Source organism: Nuphar pumila, chromosome 12 (assembly GCF_984573655.1).
Source record: "Nuphar pumila chromosome 12, dmNupPumi1.hap1.1, whole genome shotgun sequence".
In the NCBI taxonomy this organism is placed as follows: Eukaryota; Viridiplantae; Streptophyta; class Magnoliopsida; order Nymphaeales; family Nymphaeaceae; genus Nuphar; species Nuphar pumila.
Window position 1 is genome coordinate 103365520 of NC_143260.1, and position 25073 is coordinate 103390592.

At 38.3% G+C, this 25073-nt stretch overlaps 1 protein-coding gene across 1 annotated transcript in view; it reads left to right on the forward strand.

Moving 5' to 3' along the window:
- The first annotated feature begins 580 nt into the window (after positions 1 to 580).
- Positions 581 to 25073, forward strand: part of LOC149821403 (protein NEDD1-like) — a 38796-nt gene continuing 14303 nt past the window's right edge. Inside the window, exons 1-2 of the mRNA XM_089983677.1 lie at positions 581 to 947; positions 23510 to 24079. Coding sequence (XP_089839803.1) covers positions 720 to 947; positions 23510 to 24079 — 798 coding nt within the window. The 5' untranslated portion in view covers positions 581 to 719. The remainder of the gene's footprint in view (positions 948 to 23509; positions 24080 to 25073) is intronic.

Here is a 25073-nt window from a genome sequence, read left to right on the forward strand (position 1 = left end):
GTTTAAAACATTATAATCATATTTTAGTTGTTTACTTTGAAATATTCAAAGTTTTCATCTTTTTTCTTTTTCTTTTATGATTTAAATTTTTTTATTTTAAATAAATATATATATTTTTGTGTCACTAGGAGATGCCTAGTACTTGGGTGGGAAAACACCTAGGCCCTGGTGATGCCTAGTACTTGGGTGGGAAAACACCTAGGCACCACCTAGCGCTTTTGATATTAAGTTAATAGGTGAATTTTCACAATCTGGTGTTGATCATTTGAACTTGAACCAGATTGTTATTCTGGGTCTGTGTCATCTGGTTGCAAATAATGAATTCTTCCTCACAATGGGAACAATTGCCTTCTTATACTGTTCTCTGTGCTGTAGGTTGTGATGATATTTACTTGCTATCTTGTTATTCTATGCTATATATAACTGTTTCCATCATGTAATGCTTATGTGTCATAAAAATATGACTACTGTTTTCTCATAACAGGCTTCTTGGCTGAAGCAACATTCAGCACCTACTACTGGTGTTTGCTTTTCACCTTCAAATGACAAGGTCTTGCCTTTACCCATTTTTGGTACTTGGTGAAATTTTATTTTGCATGTTTAATTGTTGTATGAAGTAAGAACTTCCCATTTTCTTTGTAGAAGATGCTTCATCTTTAAAAGATGCTAGTGTGTTGACTGTTCTTGGAGTTTGTAGTTAATTAGTTTTGTCTACTGACATGCAGATAACTGCTAGTTGTGGCCTAGATAAGAAAATATACACTTTTGACTCTGGAAGTAAAAGGATATCATCTGTTGCTTCATTCGAGGCACCATTCTCATCCTTGGCATTTAGAGATGATGGTCGGATGCTGGCAGCTGGGACAAACAGTGGCTATATAGTATTTTATGATGTTCGTGGAAAGCTGCAGCCTGTCAATATGCTCCGTGCTTATAACAGTTCAGAGGTGCGAGATCCACTTCCATACTTTGTGAATGTGTGAGATTCAAACCCTAGTCTTTTGAACCAAATAAGATCAAACTTAAAATACTAGTGTATCATCATATTATTCAGACCTTGTAATTGTGTAGATGGCATTCACTTAATACAGTGAAAATTTTGTATTTTAGGACAAATATTTCTGGTTCCTCTGGTGGTATATAGGTTATTTGAGTTTTTACTTTTCAATTTTTTTCCTGTCACATTATTTTTTGTCATGATTGGACAATGTAAATGTTTTCATTATTTGGCATTGCCATTTTAATCCTTGAAAGAGTTCTAGTTTACTATTCTTTTTCTCTTATCATGCAGGTGAGATCGCTCTTTATGGGTTTTTGTTTGACTGGGGCATTAGCACGGATGTCTAATAGTTTCATAGACTTTTCAATCTTGCAGTTTATTGATTGTGACAAAAAAATTCTACTTTTTCTTTCGTGACCTAAAAGTTACTATGGGTGTCTAGACATTGGATTCATTGGATATCCGTGTCTGAGATACCTGTGTCTTGGAACTGCAGGTTGTCCAATATCCATTTTTTCTTAAAGATGGTTTTATCTCAATTTCATGATCATGTCTGTCCTATCAATGTGTTACTATGATAATCTTGTAAATATTAGAATGTTCTTTTTGTCATTTCTTGATTTTTATATGAAAGGTTAAATCTTGTGTTAATTTGAAATATTGCTAAAATCTATTTATTGCATGTTATCATTTTATTGTTTTCAAAAATATATTTTTAATTCTATAATTTTTTATCTCGTGTTCGTTTAAATAATTGTTGATAATTTACTGAGCTTTTCCACCCCAACCCCCACCCAAAAAAAATCTTTTAAATTCTTGTAACCAATGTTGTAAAAAGCGTTGAGGTGTAGCGAAGCACTCCACCAAAAATGAAGTGAGGCGTAAAGCCTCAAAAAATGTATTTTTAAAAACTTAAAAAAATTTAAAAATATCTAAAAATACAAATAAATAAAAAATGCTTTATTCATGAAGCAACAACCAAATTAGTCAACATCATCATATAATACAAACGAATTCATCTAAAGTTCTAAACAAACATTAAGCTAATTTTTCATGCATGCTTGTTCAAAAAATTAGCTCTATCAAACTACTAAAATTACACATAATAATCCATATCTACGCTTAGTCTCACAAACAAAAAACAAACATTTTTATTTAACAAGAAAATATTTTTAATTTTCATTATCTAACAGTCAATTACACGTACATGCACAATCACATGCATATTTGCAACTAATTACACAAACTGAAAGTAACAATTTCACATATACCATTTTTATATAATCAGACTAAAGCATAAACAAACTAACAAAATTGACATATACAATTTTTATATACAGTCAATTAATTGCAAAAAAAAAATCCAGTCATTAAGAATAAGAAGAAGAAGGGAATAAAAAAAGAGGGAAGAAAAAGAAGGATGGTAGAAGAAGACTGGAAGAAAAAGGAGAAGAAAAACAGAAGAAGAAGAGAAGAAGAAAATGAATGGAAGAAGAAGAAGGCGAATAAGATCTGAAGAAGAATGGAACAAGAAAAAGAAGGGAAGAAGAAAAAGGAGAAAAACGGAAGAAGAAGAAGAGACGAGAGAGAGGGGTACATACCTCTTATTCTTCTTTTTCGTCTTCTTCTTTCGGAAGGAGAGAGAGAGAGAGAGGTAAAAGAGGGGGAGTGCCCTAAACCATCGGGCCTCCCCCACTTTTCTCCCTTTTACATATTAGATTTGGGTCAAACGGGGGCTTTGACCCCCATTTGACCTAATCAGTTTGAGGCGTGCACCTCAGCATGAGGCATGCCTCGCATCGAGGCATACGCCTTAAGGCCTATGAGGCTTAGGCCTTGGGCCTTTTGCGCTACACATGTGTTTCTCAAGGCACAAAGGGCCTCACCTTGAGGCCCGTTTTTAACAACACTGCTTGTAACAAAACCATTGATGATATTACTGTGTGCTTGATAGTGATGACTGTAGCTTCTATTAAGTCTTAGGTATTTGCCTATAAAAGAAATAAAAAGTCTTAGATGTTTGTGCCCTTGAGTTTTAGTATCTTTGTCCATATGTATTTGCATTTTCCTTTATGGATGTTCATGTGTGAAGTTTTACTATATCCGTAGCCCAAAACTGTCACAAATATCACCAATATTTTCAAAATATTGTGATTTTATCATGACGTTTTTAAAGGCTGATAAGAATATTGGAAAATATGATATCTTCAAAATATTACCTATTTTGAAAATATTGGAATTTTGTATTATGTATATTCATATTTGTATTCTATATCTTTTATATCTCTATATTTGCCGATGTTTTCCCAAGATTTTCTCAATAAAAACCAGAATTTTGAAACAGGATTATTACAAAAACACTCTTTTTTTAATATTTTGAAGTCATACTTAAAAAGCTTATAATTCAAAATCATGCCTAGTTTTATCTTCAGTTATTCAAATTCATAAGCTTGTTAACTCTTCTCCCTTTAACAATGCTTAATGGTTAATTATTAAATTATACCAGTTTTATCCTCATTAGTTTTTTTGCCCATTTTGTCCTCTCTCTCTCTCTCTTCACAATTCCACGTTCATTTGGTACACCTTCCTTGATGTGGTGGAAGTCTGGAAGATGGAGGGTCATGCAGTCTAGGGAGATGGGTTATGTGTGATTCTAGAAGGGAAAATTTGAAAAAGGAAATATAATGGGAAAGAGGGAAAGATACATAAGGGTAAAATTGACTTTTTTCTTAATAGAAAAATTGTGAATTTGCACAAAAATGGAAAGGCCAACTTAGGAACTAACCATAGGCATGCTTTTAGTTAACCGTTAAATAAATGAGATCTACATTTGAATTACCAAATCTTTTAGGTGTGAGTCTAAATTATAAAAAGTTTTTTGGGTATGTTTTTTGTGAATAACCCTCTAAAATATCGCCATATTTTTCGTCGCTGAGTTTTTGCAGGGAGAGAGATTTGTGACCTTGCCCCAAAACAACCCAGCATTTGACATGACTTAAATGTTAGGTGAAATATAGCCCAGGCTGAATAGGTGGACCTAACCTTGGCTCAGTTCAAATCCAATCCATCCTAAATACAGGTCAAACCTCAACATGGTCCAAATCTAGCCAGGAGAAGGGGGAGTTAGCATTTGATTATCTGATAGTGGTAATAGCTTATATGTTTGAATTCTACTTTCCTTCTGCTTGGCATCTGCTAGGCAAGAATTTATTGCATGTATAAACTAATTCCATTTGATATCCCTTAGACATGTCACTGTTTAGGACCTCATTACTAAAGTGAATGGGTTAATGGGCATGTGGGTGATAATTTCATTCAGTGATTGAATCATCCAGACAATTTGGTGCTGCCAACCTTAGTTGTCAAAAGCTGCGCCTAGGCTCCGCCTAGGATTAGGGCCACCGCCTAGGCTTATGGGTCTAGGTTTCTTTCTTTTTTTCTTTTTCTTCTTCCTCCCGCCCCAAAAGCTTTCTTTTTTTATTATCTCTTTTTCTTCTTTTGTTTTTCTTCTTTACCGTATTTTTTTATTCTTCCTCCTCCTTACACCCCTCCGCTTAGTTGTCAAAGGGGGAGCCTAGGCGGCCTAGCCGAGGTAGTGTCTCGGTCTGGTGCGCAGTTGCACGCACATATATATGTTTTTTGTGTAATTGTATATGATTATATATATTAACATATCATAAACATATATTATAAATTTACAATATTATGTATTTATATTATATATATATCTGTGTACTTAATTCATATATAATCTATAAGCGTATGAGTTATCTATTTGATTGTTTTTATGTAATATAATTGCTTTACAGTGTTCGACAACATGTTATTATTTGTCTATTGCTTATTGTTGATTGATTTTATGTTGTATACATGTTTGCTATTAATTTTAGTAGTTTGTTTACATATTTTGTATGTTTTTTTATTTGTTTTTTTATTTGGGGGTACCGCCTAGTCTTTTTAGGGGCTCACTGCCTAGGATCCGTCTAGCGCCTTTAACAACTAAGCTGCCAACATAGGTCGGTCTGACCGAGCCAATTTGACTTAGACTGAACTTAATCATATTGTCTCAATCATGTCTAACTTAAATCCCTGCATGTACTCCGAATTGGAGGTGACATTGAAAAATGGGTTAGCGATCAGTGACAAAGACCAATATACAACAAACTATGGATCTTGGGATATTGCACTTGCAGGTCATGTGGAATCCAAATGATGTACTGAAGCATTCACTTTTTATCGATATGGACTCCATAAATGTGATAACCATGTTAAAGATGTCTATATTCAAGAATATCCATGTCCAGTGGACTGCCTATGTTCTATTAGTGTTTAACTAAATTACAACAACACACCGCAGGATGTTAATTCAGTCCATGCGGGTCAGGTTTTTGTTGTGATTGTTTCATTACAAATGCTATACATAATCAATATTCATTTTTGCCTAAAAAAAATCAGTATTTCTCTGATTTCCCTGCAGTAGCTGCTTTATGTGTGTTTGTTCAGCTGGTTAGCGTGATATCAAAATCTGGGGTAACTCTTGCTTGATAGCTGGTGTGTGTAGTCTGTTGGATAGTTTATATACTTGTCAAACCAACTTGTGCTGTGCTGATTATCTCAGGCTGTTGGGTGCAATCCTGTAGCCAATAACTGTAAATAAGTTCAGCTCAATCTGGATGAGTAACAAAATGAATCGTCAGCTTCATCTGTTTTAGCTTGCAGAGGCTTGCCCCTTCAAGCCATCTCATTCACAAAGATATGCTGGGCCCGCAACTACCTTCTGAATTTACTTTTCTGGCTTTTATTGTTCTTCCTCTTGAAGAAAAACTAAGAAAATAAATGAACACTTGCATCTGATATGTTCCATGGTGCATACAGCTTTTAGGTCTCCAACATCATATTAAAATGTAATGTATGTATATATATTCTTTTGTAATATATTTTTTGTAAAGTTTTTTTTTCTTTTTTTGTATTACTTTTGACTAGTAAAGGGTAGTGGGGATTAGTAAATGGATCCGACCCAAAGCCAAAACTAGTTCTCACTAAGGTGGAGAATGAGAAGTGTCTCTTTCAGATGAAGAGAGAACTAAGGCTATAGGCAATTATGAGAAAAAATAGAAAGAGTGGAGAATGGATATGCCAAGATTATTTCTTGGCTTATTAGTAGTATTGATATTAAAAAGTGCTCTAATCATGCGAAATTTGATCATACTAATAAAGCTTGAAAATACCTCAAAAATATGTATTCCCTTAAGGATATTGCACATGCATGCAATTTGCAAGACAAGATTCGAACTCTGACCCAAGGTGACAAAAGCATTTGGGAATACTACGAGTTATCCGAACTTTGGGAAGAGTTGGCTCTTCTTTAACCTAAGGGGCATTGCCCCGAAGATATTGAGCTCTGCCAAAAGCAAGTTGATGCGGAACATTTCTATCAATTTATAAATGAACCCAATCAACCCTCCTTCATAGAGAATTTTTTTTTTCTATTGTTGATACTATTGAAAAACTTAGTATTATGCTTAAAAGGCGTACTACAAAAAATAAAGATGATTAAGTTCTAGTCGTCTCAAGACTAAGCAATTATACTAGTACATATAAACCACCATATTTCAGGAGACAAGGGAATGAGTATGACAAACGAAAAATCATGTCATTATTGCCATGAACCGGGACATCAAACCTCAATGTCCAAAACTAAGGAGGGAAGAGAAGGTGGCTTTGGTTGGACCACCTCAAGAGATGATGACGTTAGCAACCCGTAGGACTCATCGATTGGAAACATGTCATTGGCTCAATTGGTGGTGGCGCTTCAACCTCTTCTCAAAGGGGCATCATCCTCAATCAGAGCTGCAATTTCATCATTTTCTAACTCCGGTAAGTCCTCTTGGCTTCTTGACTCTGATGCATCTTTCCATATGACCCCAACATTGATATATTGACTTAATGTCATACTACCTCAAATGTCTCACTATCGATGGTTCATTTATTGAGATAAAAGGAATAGAGAATTTCCAAAGTATTTTTGAAAACTCCAAAAGATTTTCTATTTCAAAAATTAGATATATTCCTAATTTAAATTTGAATCTTTTGCTCGATTCTCAAATATTCAACCATGAATGTAATGTCTCTTTCACATCTGCTGGTTGTTGTGTGCAGGATCGCCGGTCAATAAAGCAGATAGGAGAAGACCATAGAGAAGGGTGGACTCTACTACATGATTTCTTTTGGAAATTCCCAAGAATACTTTTTATTGTAATGTTAAGAAATTGATTTTGGATTTGTGGTACACAAGACTTTGTCATTCAAATGTATCCAAAATTCAATATTTTTTCAAAGTTGAAAAATTTTGCAATTATGAAAATTTTACTTGTGAAGATTGTATTCTTTGTAAATTGAAGAGATTACTATTTCAAGAAAGAACTTTTATTTCTTTTAGACCGCTTGAGTTAGTACATTCAATTGTTTGGGGTCCAAAACCGGTTGTTTTAAAAGGTGGATATGCATATTATATAATTTTTGTGAATGGTTTTTCTAGTTATAATTAGATCTATTTCCTTAGACATAAATCCAAAGCTTTTTTACATTTTCAAATATTTCATAATTTGGTAAAAAATAAGTTTGTAAATGATATTTCTATATTTCAAAACCGACTCAGGGGGAGAATTTTTATCAAAAGAATTTAAAGACTACCTAGATTTACATGGCATCACACACCACAAAAAAATAGTTTGGGTAAAAGAAAACACATGCATATTATAGAAACTATAAAAACTTTACTTATAGCAAACCAAGTACCAATAGATTTTTGAGCTGAAGCCGCTTTAATTGTTGTGTATCTCATCAATAGAATGCTATCCTCTTTATTGCAAAATACTTCACAAGTTAAAAAACTCTCTAAATTAGTTCCTGATTATTTTAGACTGAGTTTTTGGGTGCAAATGCTTTGTTTTCACCAACAAAAATAACAAACTCTCTCTCCGTGCCATTCCTCATGCGTTTTTAGTTTATGCATATAACAAAAAATGTTACATGTGCTTTGATTTGAAAAATGAAAAATTATATGTTTTGGGAAATGCATCCTTCGTAGAAAAGCAAAGTTTCTTTGATTTTGAAAAATCTAAGGAAGTAATTGAGTATTCCTTGTTAGATTTAATTTCAAAGCATGATTCTAATGATTGTGATTGTGAATGTGACATTGATAATGGTAATGACATTAGAAATGATATGATTAGTGAAGAACAATCTCATAATTATGTGATTAGTGAAGAGCAATCCCATAGTGATAAAAATATTATGACATGGAAAAGCAACCTGAAGTGCAAACAAGAAAGCCATCTAGAACATCAAAACCACTTGAAAAGTTTGTCTTATGAATCTTTTTCCTCTAAGTACAAGGCTTGCATTACTTTAATTCATTCTTATGTATAACCTTCAACCTATGCTCAAGCTAAAGAACATTCTGAGTGGGTTGAAGCTACGAGGGTAGAGTTAAAAGCTTTAGAAAAGGCCAACACTTGGACACTTCAAGATATTCCACGTGGCAAAAAACCTATAAGTTGTAGGTGAGTATACAAGGTGAAAACCAAAAGTGATGGAACTCTTGAGTGATATAAAGCTAAATTAGTGGCTAAGGGTTACTCCCAAGAATATGGTATAAGTTATGACGAAATTTTTGCTCCAGTTGCTAGGATGGTCACTGTTAGGACCTTAGTAGTTGCAACCTCTATTAGAAAATGACTAATATATCAAATGGATGTCAAAAATATCCTTTTTAATGAAAATTGGATGAAAAAGTACATATGAAGGCATCCCTTGGTGTGAACATTCCTAAGGAAAAAAATCTTCATTTAAGCAAAGCTCTTTGTGGTCTCAAACAAGCACTGAAAGCTTGATATGACAGGTTTATAAAAGTTATGCTTGATATTGACTTTTGAACTTGTCTTACTGACACAGTTTTATTTGTTAAGATTGCTGATGCAAGTGTCATTATCCTCCTCTTGTATGTGGACGACATGATCATCATCAGAGGAGACAAACAAAAGTAGAAAACATTAAAAAACTTCTTAAAAATCATTTTGAAATGATTGAATTGGGTTTCTTGAGATACTTTCTAGGAATTAAAGTTGTTTATTCTCCTTGAGGGTATTTGTTGTCTCGGTCTAAATTTGCTTTTGATATTGCCTTTAGGTCTGAAATCACAAATGATAAGACAATTGATACCCCAGAGGTTGTCAATGCCAATATGAGAATCAATGATGGGAAACCTCTTGAAGATCCAACTCTTTAGAGACAACTTATTGGAGCACTATCTTATCTTTCAATTACTAGACTTGATATAACACACACTGTACATACAACTAGTCAATTTCAGCATGCTTCTACTTCTATTCACATGAAAACAATTTTTCACATTATTAGATATATTAAAACTTCTCTTTCTATGGGCCTATTTTTGCCTACTTTGTCTACATTGGAGTTAGTTGCTTATACTATTGCTGAACGAGGAGGTGATCCCAATAATAGGCTCTCAACCATGGGTTTTTGTGTCTTTTTAGGTGAATCTTTAATTTCCTGGTGGTACAAGAAGCAACAAAATGTCTATCATGTGTCATTCACTGAAGCTGAATACAAGGCCATGACTACCACAACGATAGAGGTGGTCTGACTCATAAGATTGCTGGCAAGTTCCAGAAGCCTAAAAACTATGGTATGACAGCAAAAGTATGATCTACGTTGCCAGCAATTGTACATTTCATGAGCGTACCAAACATATCGAGATGGATTGTCACTACACATGTGAGTGTAATGAAAAGAGGCGGAAGCACCAATAGAGCAAATGTCACTCTTAAAGAGTGACCACTAAAGCCAAGAACACAAGCACCAAATGTGCACACACAACAACTCTCAAATATGGAAATGACTTAAAGTCATAAGTTGGATATTATTGAAGAAGAGAAGAGAGAGGGGTATAAACCCATACATTTAAGAGGGGAAGACCTCCTCTATTTATAGAGGAGGGAAGCACTAAAGGAACCACAAGGGGGGGGCTCCCTTGTAGTCGTTGGGAGCCCCAACGGTCAGAAATCTGACCGTTGGAGCCCCAACGACTACAAGTGTGGGGCCCCCTTGTGGTCATTTCAAAAAAGGAAAAATAAAGGAAAAAAGAAAAGGAAAAAGGGAAAAAGAGAAAAAAATAAAAAAGAGAAAAATACATAAGTGGTTTTACAAGAATACCCCTATCGGGTATTTATCTAAATGAGAAATAATATATATATACATATATGTATATACATATACTTATATATATACAGATGTATATATATATATATATATATATATATATATATATATATATATATATATATATATATATTAACACGCCCCCTCAAACTTTACGGGGAGAAGACCGAAAGTTTGCTAAGGAGGAACATAAATCGTGGAGTTGGAAGCGCTTTGGTGAAGAAGTCAGCCAGCTGATATTCTGAAGTAACATATGGTAACGAAATAGTCCCTCTGAGATATTCGTCTCGAACATAATGGCAATCCATCTCGATATGCTTTGTCCGTTCATGAAAGGTGTGATTGCTGGCAATGTATATCGCACTTTTGTTGTCACAGCAGAGCTTGGTAGGAGTGGAAATGAGAACGCCCATGTCGGCAAGGAGACTTCTGAGCCATACGATTTCCATAGTTGTCATCGCCATAGCCCGATACTCAGCTTCAGTAGATGATAAGGAGACTTTCTGCTGCTTCTTACATCTCCACGAGATGAGAGATTCTCCTAAAAAGATACAAAGACCCGTAATTGAGATACGATCATTGGGATTGCCTCCCCAGTCATTATCAGTAAAAGCAGTCAATTCAAGAGATGAGGAAGAGGATAAGAAGAGTCCCTTTGAGATGGTATTTTTGATATATCGCACAATTCTCATTACGGCCGCCATATGAACTGTGGTAGGTGCGTGCTGGAACTGGCTTGCTGCATGAACCGCATGAGCTATGTCAGGACGGGTGATGGATAGATAAGTGAGGGATCCAATTAATTGACGGTAGGGAGTTGGATCTTCAAGAGGAACACCATCTTCAAGTCTAAGTTTTGCATTGATAACTTCTGGAGTCTCAACTTTCTTTTCGTCAGATATTCCTGATTTGGTACAAATTTCAGCAGCTAACTTCATCTGAGATAAGATGTATCCACGTTCGGAATAAGCCACTTCAATACCTAAGAAATATCGTAAATAACCAAGGTCAGACATATCAAAGGTATCTTTTAGCATAGACTTAACATCATTTACTCCCTTTTTGTCATTCCCAGTGATGATCATATCATCAACATACAACAGAAGCATAATAATGGAGTCACCTGTTCTCTTCACAAAAAGAGCAGTGTCAGTATAACAAGAAGAAAAGCCTAAATTTATTAATACGTTACTAAACCTATCATACCAAGCTTTAGGTGCTTGCTTAAGACCATATAAAGCCTTTTTTAATTTCAAATTTTTTTCATTTAAATCCATACCTGGAGGTGGTTCCATATACACTTCTTCATTTAAATTACCATTCAAAAAGGCATTTTTAACATCAAGTTGAAAAATTGGCCATTTTTTAACTGCGGCTATAGCAATAAGAGTTCGAACACTAGTCATTCGAGCAACGGGGGCAAAGGTTTCATCATAATCTACCCCATACTCTTGGTCATATCCTTTGGCTACCAACCTAGCCTTATATCTTTCCAATGAACCATCACTCTTAGTTTTCACTTTAAAAACCCATCTACATCCAATGGGTTTCTTGCCATTGGGAGGATCAATGATTTCCCAAGTTTGTGCCTTTTTGAGGGCATTAAGTTCAAGTTGCATAGCATCATTCCAATGAGCATATTGCTTAGCATCATTGTAATGAGATGGTTCATGAAAAGAGTGAAGAGCAAGAAGACATGCTCGAAAATTAGGCGAAAAAGAATCATAAGAAACAAACCTATTTGGTATTTTAGAAATTCGATTTGACCTTCTTTGAGAAGTCTCTTCGATGGACTCATTTTGGGAAAATCTTTCAAGGGCACAAGGAGGATTCCTTTCATTCCTTCTAGAGTAGACTTGTATTTGTCTTGAACCATTTTCTTCTAAGTTTTGATCATCGCTTGGATGTTCAACAAGATCTTCACCAAGAAATTCATTAGGATCAATATGATCATCTTTAGGCAATAAGTCAAACAAGAATGAATAATCGATATTTTCATTTGGTTGGGGCGAGAAACCACTTTCCTCTTCAAGGAATGTGACATCTTTAGAAATATAAAGCTTGTTTTTAAGTATGTCAAAACATCGATATCCTTTTTGTTTTTCGCCATATCCCAAAAAAATGCATTCAATAGCCCTAGGAGAGAGTTTATCATTCTTGTGGGTTAAAACAAAGCATTTGCATCCAAAAATTCTTAGTCTTTTATAATCGGGAGACATGTTGTAAAGTTTTTCAAAAGGAGAAAGATTTTTCAAGGAGGACGAAGGAGTTCTATTGATAAGATACGCAGAGGTTAGAACCGCCTCGGCCCAGAAAGATTTTGGAATGTTTCTTGAGATCAATAACGTTCTTGTAGTCTCTATTATGTGCCTATGCTTTCTTTCCGCAAGGCCATTTTGTTGTGGAGTGTTGGGGCAAGAACGTTGGTGAAGAATTCCATTTTCTTTCAAATAGGTTTGAAAATCATTGGACATATATTCGCCTCCCGAATCGGATCTAAGAATAGATAGATTTCCCAAAAATTGGTTTTTGACCATTGCATGAAATTCTTTAAAGAAGGAAAAAACTTCGGATTTACGACTTAGGAAGTAAATCCATGTGAATCGAGTAAAATCATCAATAAATACCACGTAATACGAAAAACCACCTTTAGACAAAATAGGGGAAGGTCCCCACACATCGGAATGAATAAGTTCAAATGGCCGAGTAGTAAAGTAACTTCTTTGTGGAAATGGAATAGCTTTAGATTTCCCAAAAATGCAATCTTTACAAGTCATGTGATTGTCTTTACAAGTATTGTTCAAAAACGGAAAAAGAGACATTTTTACAAAATTTGGATGCCCAAGTCTCTCATGCCATATTCCAATACTTTTGTCCTTTACAAGATTACATGATGGCTTAGATGGAAGAGTCAAAAAATCCATAAAATAGAGGTCACCCCTTCTATGGCCTTGCCCAATCAGCTTCCCTGACTGGAGATCCTGCACGGTGCAATCCTTGGGTGAGAAAGAGACTTGGCATCCATGATCGGTAATTTGGGATACAGAAAAAAGGTTTAAATTTATTTTAGGAACGATTCTTACTTTAGGAACAAAAAAGTTTTTAAAATTAAGAGATCCAATACTTTCAATTTTTAATGATGTACCATCGGCGGTTGAAACACAAGAAGATATAGGTTCAGAAAAAACGTTTGAAAGAGAATTTTTATGAGATGTCATATGAAAAGAAGCACCGGAATCTAGTATCCACATACCTGGAGGAGATGAAGAGTAGGCAATGGCGGCCCCGGATGTTGAAGGAGAAGCCTTGAGTAGATGTTGGAGAGCTTCGGAGATGTGATTTAGAGTTTCTTTGATATCTCCTTCTTTTGTGCAATCTTTCTTCTTTGGAGAATCTTCTCCAACGGCGGCAACTTTTCCTTTAAGCTTTGGGCAAACCGGTCTTATGTGCCCCGGTTCATTACAATAATGGCATATAATCCCCTTTCTAGGTCCATAGTTATTTTTGTTAAAGTGGGGAGGTCTATATGCTTTAACATTAGATCCGGGCCTAGTAACGGCCAAAACATCATCACTTTTAACGCTCAAACCAAGCCGAGTTTCTTCTTGACATATCTCGGCAAGGGCGTCTTCAATAGGTAGGGCTTTGCTTCTATGGAGAAGAGATGCCCTTACTTGTTCAAATTCCGGGCGAAGACCATGAAGGAATTGAAAAAAGTGCTCCTTTTCAATTTGTTCCCTTCTTAGCTCAATATCTTGAGGAGCAACCCACTTAGGCTCAAGAAGAGCAAGCTCATCCCAAAGGGGGGTTAGAGAGCTAAAATAGTCTCGGACACTCATGTCCATTTGTTTGGTAGAACGAATTTTCTCTTGACAAAAAAATTGTCGAGCAAGATCCTTTTGGGTATACATACCCTTAAGGAAAAACCAAGCCTCATTGGCCCTTCTAAATTTGGCAATATTGGCACAATTTTTAAGATCTACATTGTTCATGAACCATGCCAAAATTTTGGCATGGTTACTTTCCCAATCCTCAATTTTGGATTGATGTTCATTAATGGCTTTGATGCGCTCATCGCCATCTAAAGCCTTCTCAATCTCGTTTTCCATTTTGGTGAGAACAAGAGAGGGTTCGGGAGTAGTTCCCATAATAAAACCCCAAAGTTTCTTACCTCTTAGGTGATTTTCCATCGCGGAGGCCCACATGAGGTAGTTGGACCCATTTAGCTTAAAAGAGAGCTCCACTTTAGAGTCACGTTCTATCGGCACCAACTATTCTTCTCTTCTTCAAAAAACTTTGAGAGGCACGCGTTCCAAGATGACAAAAGAGAAGCCCAATCACCAACCGAGCTCTGATACCATGTAATGAAAAGAGGCGGAAGCACCAATAGAGCAAATGTCACTCTTAAAGAGTGACCACTAAAGCCAAGAACACAAGCACCAAATGTGCACACACAACAACTCTCAAATATGGAAATGACTTAAAGTCATAAGTTGGATATTATTGAAGAAGAGAAGAGAGAGGGGTATAAACCCATACATTTAAGAGGGGAAGACCTCCTCTATTTATAGAGGAGGGAAGCACTAAAGGAACCACAAGGGGGGGGCTCCCTTGTAGTCGTTGGGAGCCCCAACGGTCAGAAATCTGACCGTTGGAGCCCCAACGACTACAAGTGTGGGGCCCCCTTGTGGTCATTTCAAAAAAGGAAAAATAAAGGAAAAAAGAAAAGGAAAAAGGGAAAAAGAGAAAAAAATAAAAAAGAGAAAAATACATAAGTGGTTTTACAAGAATACCCCTATCGGGTATTTATCTAAATGAGAAATAATATATATATATACATATATGTATATACATATACTTATATATATACGGATGTATATATATATATATAAGTATATATATATATATATTTTAACAGTGAGGAGTATTTGCATGATACTATTGATCTGTCCTACATTACATCAAAATACTAGTTGTGATGCAGCGAGGGGGATCGGTTTTCGCGTTCTTGACTTCGGCAGATGAAGGCACGACCCTTACGGTCGTGCGATGTGTGGAAAGGAGAAGAAAAGTCACCGAAAATATTGTGTTGTTGTGGCCTTTTGTTTTATTTCAATGGAACTTCGATTGAACAAATAAATGAAACAATTGGTAGAAAAGAAATAACACTGACGATAAAGAAGGAATTCAAAAGGAAAGAAAAAAATGACAGACACAAAAAAATATCAAAGAAGGATGTTGAAATCTGCCATAAAGTCTGCCGCACACAACCCTAGGAGAGGGTTTTTAAAGTCTGTTGGTGGATCCGGGTCTCGGGTCCAGTCTGGGACTCGAGTCATTTTCATGTTGCTGCTGGGTCTGTATCGTCCGGGCCTGTGCTCGTCGGGAATAGGGAGACTCGATCCCGGGACAAAATCAATGGCATGCTGCACCACCCTCATCAAAGGTAGTCCATCAGGAAGGTCGTCTGACATAATGCCGCAAAACTCCTCAACAAGGAGCGCGACGTCCGCCGAAACGGGCAACACACTCATCAACGACTTAGCCACCAGGGCATAACAATAACCATCCTCTCGACAATGACTCAAGAAAGACCGGTAAGATAGGCCCGCGAGCCGGGGAACTCGCTCAGGCTTATCCACAGTGGGAAAACCGGTCTCCTTGATAGGGAGAAGAACTATTTTATGACCCTTAAAAATAAATGAGTACGTGTTCCCGCGGCCATCGTGAATGGTCTTGTGATCAAACTGCTAGGGACGTCCCAAAAGAATGTGACATGCACTCATAGGGGCTACATCACACCACACCTCATCGTGGTAATGCTCCCCCATAGAGAACCGAACTAGACAACGCTGGGTGATGGGAACCTCGTTTCCTCTCTTAAACCATGCCATTTTGTATGGTTGGGATAATTTCTCTGTTTTCAGGTTTAGGGTAGACACGACATTCTCCGACACCATATTCTCACAGGCCCCACTATCAATGATAGCATCACATGCATGCCCCTTGTAGTTGCACCAGGTTCTAAAAATGTTATTCCGCAACCATTTTGCAGGGGTCGACTCTCGGTGTGTGGTCAAAACATGACAAATAGATAACAAATTTTCGACGTTGCCGTCAAACTCCACGACTTCCCTATCGTCATCCCCTTTAATCAACGACTCACCCTCACTCTCACTATCGGATGCTGACTCAACAATACCCTCGACGAAATGGGCGTTCTTGTTCACGGTGGGGCACTTGGACGCGATATGTCCTAACTCCTGACACCTAAAACAATAGATGGTAGACTCACTAGGCTTGACTTTGGATCTAGTATGGTACGCGGGTCCAGACTGGTCAGGTTTGCTAGGGTCTACTCTAGGGGTCGAGCTCCCCTGGTTGGGAAACTCGACTTGGGTCGACTGGACTGGTCACTAAGGGAGGTCTTATATTCCTGCCTCTTTTTTAAATTTTCCTCCACATTCATGGCATAACTGCTTGCCTGATCTAATGACTCGATTGTGACACAACTGAAATAATCAGAAATAGCAGGACGAAGACCAGAAATATACCTCGTGACCTGCTGGCGGGGTCTCCTCGACCTGCACTCGCAGGGATAGACGATGAAACTCAACAGTGTACTCGACCACAGTACGAGTGCCTACGCAGGGTCAAGTACTCCTTGTAGGCTCTCTCAGCGTGGTCTGAAGGCACGAACTTGGACTGCATCAACATCTGCATCTCCTCCCATGTCTGTATGCGCTCTAGTCCCTGCCGCTCAGTCGAACTCTGCAGCTCACCCCATCATGTCTGCGCTAGGCCTCTCAATCGAGTGGACGCTAGAGAGACACCACGGTGCTCAGCTACAGTGTAGTAGTCGAAGAAAAACTGTACGACGTAGACCCCATCGAAAAACTGCTCCGCATCGAATCGTTTTGCGAACTCCGAAAGGTCTAGCTTCACCCCATAGGTGGAGGGGTGCTCTGGTGCTCTTTGCTGATGAGTCTCCACCATTCCTGCAGGATACTCGTTCCATAATTCGTCATCAATCAACACTACTTCATCACCATCTTCACGGTATTGCTTGCCTGGGGGCTGGTGCTGACGAACTCCCATGATGTGTGGTCGACGCTCAAGTCACGCCGGTCCCTGCTGAATTTGCCTGGCGACTGCTGGAAATTGTCTTGGTCTGGCTTGCCCGTGGGTGGGAGCTATTTGTGGCCGGCGGTGTGGCACTGGTATGACATGGGGTCCTACTAAAGGTGGATGGGTTGGTCGGGTCTCGAACTGTAGGTGGGTAGGAACAGGATAATATGGGTCTGGGTTATGGGTTGGTTAGGGTAGAGGTAGTGGGTCGGGTATGGTACTGGGTTCGGGGATGGGTTAACAGATTGGGTCTGGTACGGGTATTGAGTTTGGTTGGTGTAGTATTGGGATGAATCACCCGATTGGATCTGAATCGGGTCAAGTCCTAAACTATTCGTCCGACCCAGAATGGGGTAGGTAGGATCATGAATCGAGTTATGGTGTGAGAAGGTCTGGTTTGAACTCGACCCTTGATCCGTAACTAGATGGGTCTGGTTTTGACTCGGCTCAAATTCAAACTGGAGTTCCGTTTGGGTCCGATATGGGTTTGGGTCGGCAGAGGATCTGAATTTGGGTTAAAAAATAATAGGTTGGATCTGGTTCGGGGCGACTCGCGAACCAGACCCAATTGGGTAAGTCGGGTAACGGGTTTCGAGGCCGGGACCCGTTCCTTGGGACCCAAAGGATGGTCCCCAAAATCCGGGTCTGGGTCCCGCTGTCACGTAGTCCGGTTTGGACCCTTGCGGGTTCGAATCCATCCATGAGGACTCGGTACCCCCTGCACGCTGGTGGGCTACAACAGCGCCCCCACGCGCGGGCACGGGTAAGCGGGCCGGGTCAGCCTTGGCTTTGGCTAACGCTGTTGTGCCAGCAGCCTGGCCCAACGTCATGCTTGGACCTTGCGAACCAGGCCCAGGCCCAACAACACGAGGCCAGGTCTGCGCACCCAGGCCGGTGTTGGGAGGCCCTTCAATGGCCCCTTGGGTCGGCTGGAGGACTTCGACCACCCGAGTGGTAGTCGCGCCAGGGTTCAGGAACGATACCCCCTGCTGGAACGTCACGCGCGGTCGACATCTCTGCGCAGGCCTGCCTCGGAGCCATCCGGTTGCACAACAAGTTAGCGGGGGATCGGGTGGACCTCTTCGAGCGCCATCGTAGCCACGGGGTCTGCAGTCTCATCGCCCAATCCAACACTCGCTTTCATCATGGTCGTTGCGGGCGTCTCCACCGGCGATTCGAGAACAACAAGCCGATCTTCGATTCCATCAATACGTTTCAACATACCGGCTACATCCTTATTTACGCGTAGTAGGTTTTCCTGGATCTTCGTCACCATGTCGAGCATTCGCATCATCGGATCTTCGATGCCGGTTTCCTTCCGCTGTTTTCCACTTGTAGGATCGTTCCTCGCCTCTTGAGCCATGCCACTGACGAAGGAAAAAGGCTGTGCTCTGATACCACTTTGATGCAACGAGGAGGATCGGTTTTTGTGTTCTTGACTTCGGCAGATGAAGGCACAACCCTTACGCGGAAAGGAGAAGAAAAGTCACCGAAAATATCGGTGCTGTTGTGGTCTTTTGTTTTATTTCAATGGAACTTCAATCGAACAAATAAATGAAACAGTTGGTAGAAAAGAAATAACACTCGCGATAAAGAAGGAAAGAAAAAAACGACGGACGCAAAAAAAATATCAAAGAGGGCTGTTGAAGTCTTCCATCAAGTCCGCCACACGCAATCATAGGAGAGGGTTTTTAAAGACTGTTGGCGGATCCGGGTCTCGGGTCCAGTTTGGGACCCGAGTCGTTTTCATGTTGCTGCTGGGTCTGTGTCGTCCGGGCCTGGGTACATTGCCCCTGCGTCTTGGTACCGTGATCTGGATCGGATCCACTACTTGGGTCCGATCGTCGATCCCATCGTGCAGGTCCGGTCTCCTGCCTGGGTCAGGCGGTATGGATCTGGGTCGATCCTGCTCTGCATCAAGTTGGTAGACTTCTTCACCAAACCTCTCGTAGCTCTTAGATTTTACTTCTTTTTAGGCGAACTTTCGGTCATTTTACCGTAAGTTTGAGGGGGAGTGTTAAAATGTAATGTATATGCATATATATAATGTATATATAATATATATGTGTATATGTATTTTATATGTATATATATGCATATATATTCTTTTGTAATATAATTTTTGTAAAGTTTTTTTCCCTTTTTTTCGGCCTGTGTATAACTGTTTAGTTATACACTGCCGGTCCCAAGCCCGGATAAAGGAGGAGGGTTGCGGTAGGCCTGTGACAACCAGCATAAAAACTTAGTCATACCCTATGAATATGAACCAATATGAGAATTTCGTTGGGGCGTTCTCTACTGAGCGACGCGCTGTACTCTCTAGGCCCGGAGGCAGTGATAAATGGGCAAGGGTTGCTAGGTCGTCGCCCAGAAGCGACGCGTCACACCGGCGCCCGGGTGTGGTGTCAAATAGGCAAGGGTTCCCTCACTTTGTTGGACGGGTGGGGGTAAAGAAGTTAGTCCAAGACCATAAAATTAGGTTAGCCACTTGGAACATAGGGTCTTTAACTGGTAAGTTGGTAGAGTTAGTAGATGTTATGTGTAGGAGAAAGATTGATATTTTATGTCTACAAGAGACCAAATGGGTAGGTGAGAAAGCAAAAGTGATAGAACCTTGGGGATATAAGATTTGGTATACAGGAATAAATAGGAATAGGAATGGAGTAGGGATTGTTATGAGTCGTCAGTTTATAGATAATGTAGTTGAGGTCCGTAGGAAGGGTGATAGAATTTTACTTATTAAATTAGTATTAGGTACGGATATTATTAATATTGTTAGTGTTTATGCACCTCAAGTAGGTTTAGATGATTCCATTAAGCATCAATTTTGGGAAGATTTAGATGGAGTAGTACAAGGGATATCTTATGGAGAAAAGCTTTTCATCGATGGTGACCTTAATGGACATGTAGGCATCAGTAGGGACGGATTTGAGAGTATCCATGGAGGCTATGATATAGGAGAAAGAAATGAAAGTGGAGAAAGGATTTTAGATTTTTGTTTGTCCTATGATATGATCTTAGCAAACACTTGGTTTAGGAAGAGGGAGTCTCACCTAGTAACATTTAAAAGTGGGGTTAATACGAGTCAGATAGATTTTTTCCTACTTAGAAAGAGAGATAGGGGTTGTTGCATCGATTGTAAGGTTATTCCGGGAGAAAGTGTAGCTACACAACATAGAGTCTTAATTTTAGATCTTAGAATTAGACAATGTCACAAAAGGGATAGACATAGGATAGATCTTAGAATTAAGTAGTGGGCACTGAAAGGAGCTAAACAAAGAATGTTTGTAGAGCAGGTAGTTAAGGAAGTTGATTGGTGTCTCGAGGAGGATTCAGAATCAATGTGGAATAAGATAGCGGGTGGCATGAAAAAAGTGGCTAAGGAGGTATTGGGTGAGTCTAAAGGCGGTAGCACCACTAGGTAAGGATACATCATGGTGGAACGGGGATGTCAAATTAGCTATTAAGGTTAAAAGAGAGTGTTATAGAAATCTAAGTAAGAGTCGTGATAATGAGAATTTGGAAAAGTATATGATAGCAAAGAAGGAAGCTAAAAAAGTAGTTTGAAACGCGAGGGCTAAGGTATATAAGGAGGTTTATGACAAATTGGATACCAAAGAAGGCGAGAAGGATATTTATAGGCTTGCAAAGATGAGAGATAGGAAATCGAGGGATTTGGGTATGGTTAGATGTATCAAAGATGAAACACAAAGGGTTTTAGTCAAAGATGAGGAGATTAAGGAGAGATGGAAAGATTATTTTGATAAGCTATTTAATGATAGTCATGATCAAGATCTTGGAGACTTCTCCATTCCTTTTCATGAGATAAATCGTGACTTCATGCGCAAGATTCAAAAGAAAGAAATTGTAGAGGCTTTGAAGAAAATGAAATCAAGAAGGGCAGTTGGCCCAGATGGTATACCTATCGAGGCTTGGAAATGCTTGGGAGAGAAAGGTTTAGAATGGTTCACAAATCTTTTTAACTTGATTTGGCGAACAAATAAGATGCCTAATGAGTGGAGGAAGAGTACTTTGGTGCCTTTATATAAGAATAAGGGTGATATACAAGATTTCACAAACTATCGTGGTATAAAACTCATGAGTCATACTATGAAACTTTGGGAGAGGGTGATTGAGTCTAGGTTGAGGAAGGTTGTCATGATATCAGAGAATCAATTTGGTTTTATGCCTGAAAGATCAACTATGGAAGCTATACATCTTCTTAGACAACTTATTGAAAGATATAGAGAGAGGAACAAAGATTTGCATATGGTTTTTATTGATTTAGAGAAGGCATACGATAGAGTACCTAGGGACGTTCTCTGGTGGACAATGATGAAGAAAGGTGTTTCTCTCAAGTACATTAGTATAATTAGAGATATGTATGAAGGAGTAGTAACCAATGTCCGCACTTGTGAAGGGGTGACAACCAATTTTCCGATAACGGTTGGGTTACATCAAGGATCTGCTTTAAGCCCTTTCCTATTTGCGATAGTGATGGATGAGCTTACGAGATCAATTCAAGAAAATGTACCGTGGTGTATGTTGTTTGCTGATGATATTGTTTTGATTGATGAGTCTAGAGCTGGGGTTAATGCTAAATTAGAATTATGGAGACATACATTGGAAGCTAGAGGTTTTAAGTTGAGTAAGAGTAAGACTGAATATATGGAATGTTGGTTTAGTAAGCAACGAAGTAGTGATGGGTGTGTAGTGAAGCTTGGTGAGCAAGAAATACCGGTGAATGATTATTTCAAATATTTGGCATCCATCATTCAAAAATATGGACAAATTGATGGAGATGTAAATCATAGGATAAAGGTTGGGTGGATGAAATGGAAAAGTGCAACTGGAGTGCTGTGCGATCGTAGAATGTCATTGCGGTTGAAGGGAAAGTTTTATAGGACGACTATTAGCCCTGCTTTACTATATGGTACGGAATGTTGGGCTACCAAGAGACATCATATTCAAAAAATGAGTGTAGCTGAGATGCGGATTCTTAAATGGATGTGTGAAAATACAATAAAAGATAAGATTCAGAATGAGGAGATACGTAAGAAGGTAGGTGTTGCACCCATTGAAAATAAGATGCGAGAGAATCGTTTACGGTGGTTTGGACATATTCGGCGAAGGCCTAATGATGCTCCAGTTAGAAGGTTGGAGAAATGGGAAAATATTTTAGTTAAAAGAGGTCGGGGTAGGCCTAGGAAGACTTAGATGGAGATGATAGGAAAGGATATGAATGCTTTGAACCTCACCGAGGACATGGCATTGGATAAAAATGATTGGAGGAAAAGGATTCATGTGGAAGACCCAAAATGAATTTCTTTTTTGGTTCATATCGCTGACCCCAATTGTTTTGGGATGAAGGCGTAGTTGTTGTTGTTGTTGTTGTTGTTGTTGTTGTTGTTTTTTCCCTTTTTTTGTATTAATTTTGACTAGTCAGCATAGTGTTGAGTTGTAGCCATTGGACGTTATGTATTGTATATAAAAGGGGGTGCACCCCCTCATTGTGAATATGCATTCTTGCATATTTGTGGCCTTTATAAAAATTATATTTTTTACATTTTGTGAGCCTTCTTGTGTGTGCCCATTGTGGGTTTTGTGAGTGATCCCTTTGTGGCCACTTTTGTTCTTGTCCATTTTGATTTTTGGTGAGCACTTTGTTGGTAAGTGAAGGCTCTGATTCATTACACATCATACTACGTCTATTTGATATTTGTATAAATGTTAGAAGACAGTTGTTAACCACATGCATACCTTTCTCTGCAAAAAAATGTAGCTGTGGTCACTGATGTAAGATCGTCATGACAACTTTTTTATTTTATATACTGATAGAAATTCTCTCAATAAGAATAATCATTTTGCAGCAAGCTTATTTTTTTCCTGAATGTTGATATGCGAATTCATGTAACTTGGTGATTGGTTGTAGTTGACTAGGGATATGGCTTTATCTTTTTGAACCAGCATTTTCATGAATGTATTTAAGATACCATCTCTTGTGAGAGGCTTGTCTCAATATTGTTATCATCTTTGATGGTTTTGCTTTTCTTGTTATGAAACACTGGATTGTTGGGTTACACTTCATTACTCATGACATTCTTTTTGTTATTCACTAAAGTTTCAGTTTTTCATCAGGCTATTACAAGTTTGTGCTGGCAGAGATCTAAACCGATTGTGGTAAATGAAAGCAGTTGTACCCTTGAGACTGCTCTTTTGGGAGATTGTGGAGACGATTCAATTCTCATGCCAGATCCACTTCCTTCTTTGTCTTCATCTTCTCTTCCTTCGGCTGCAGGGCTTGTTGGTTCGCGCAATTTTGGACGTTCAGCTTCTGGTTCTGATTCTTCTTCTCTACCTGTTAGCAGTGGAGTAATTGCAGCTGTCTCATTTTCTTCAACAGTGGAAGAGACTCCACTGAGGAATCCATGGGCAGGTGGAGCTTTATCAAGGTTACAGGCAGTACGGACTGATTATAATTTTAAGGATGATATGGAAGTTTTTTCTCCTCTTGTGGATGTTCAGCCGATCACACCATCACTTTCCAACTGGCGTGATGACCGTGATGAAGCAAGAAATGATTATATACTGAATGATAAGAAATCATCACTGCTATCCTCTGCATCTTCCAAGCAATTTGCTTACATCGAGGATGTGGTTGATATACATCCTGTATTGGACGTGAAGTCGGATTCCTCATCCAGACAAGTATGCAAAGTTTTTCCCGTTATAAATATGCATCTGCATCGTTACAAATTTCAAATAACTGTAGATTTTTCATTTTTAAGTTTTCTTAATCAACAGCGCCATTAGATAGTAAAAGTAAATAATTTCTGATAAGATGGTGATCCTATCAGTCTCTGCGTAGACTGAGCTTACACCTACTCAATTTAATGTGTTATGCTTTGGATGCCTGTCTTATAATGAGTTGCAGCATCCTGTCATTCTCACCCATAGTTTCAGTAATAGGATTTTTTTTTTCTTTTTTCTTTTTTCTTTTTTCTTTTAACTGCTGGCCATGATGGGTGACTTGGTCCAGATTCCTGCCTGACACAAGTTTCTTTCAACAGTTGGATGCTGCTGGTTTTAGCCATATAGTCTAGTTGTGTTAGAAATTGCAGCTCAGTTTATTCTCTATGCTAAGTCTTAGATTTTTGCATATCCTATAAAGTTCTTTTCGTGGCCAACTATTGTGAATATACCAAATTAGTCATGACCTTTAATACTGCTCAATATGCTTTTCAAAATGTAATTGAGACAACTTAGAAGCAGTTTCACAAATATTGCTGGGATTGTGAAAGATCTTGCGATCTTTTTGTATTATTTTCACAGGCTGTGAAAATCCTGATATTAGCATGCGATTTTCGAAACCTTGCCCATTTCCAATATGTCATAATTTTATTGTGATTTTTATACTTTTCATTTTTTAATGTTTACATGTTTTATGTTCTTATATATTTTCAATAAAAAATGTACAAAGATGTTTCTGCTATCTTCCTTGAAACAATAAATATCAATTTGTTGCGAGAGTTTACCTTGCCAAGAAAATTCTGAGAGCAAGATGTCTGGCTATGCTTATAATCCAATCTACACAATTTCTAAGGGCAGTAGGTGTATACAGGACAAAAAATTATTTTCTTTATATAACTTTTGTCAAAGTGACATGACACTTTAAAAGACATGTCAAGGACTTTTAAATTTT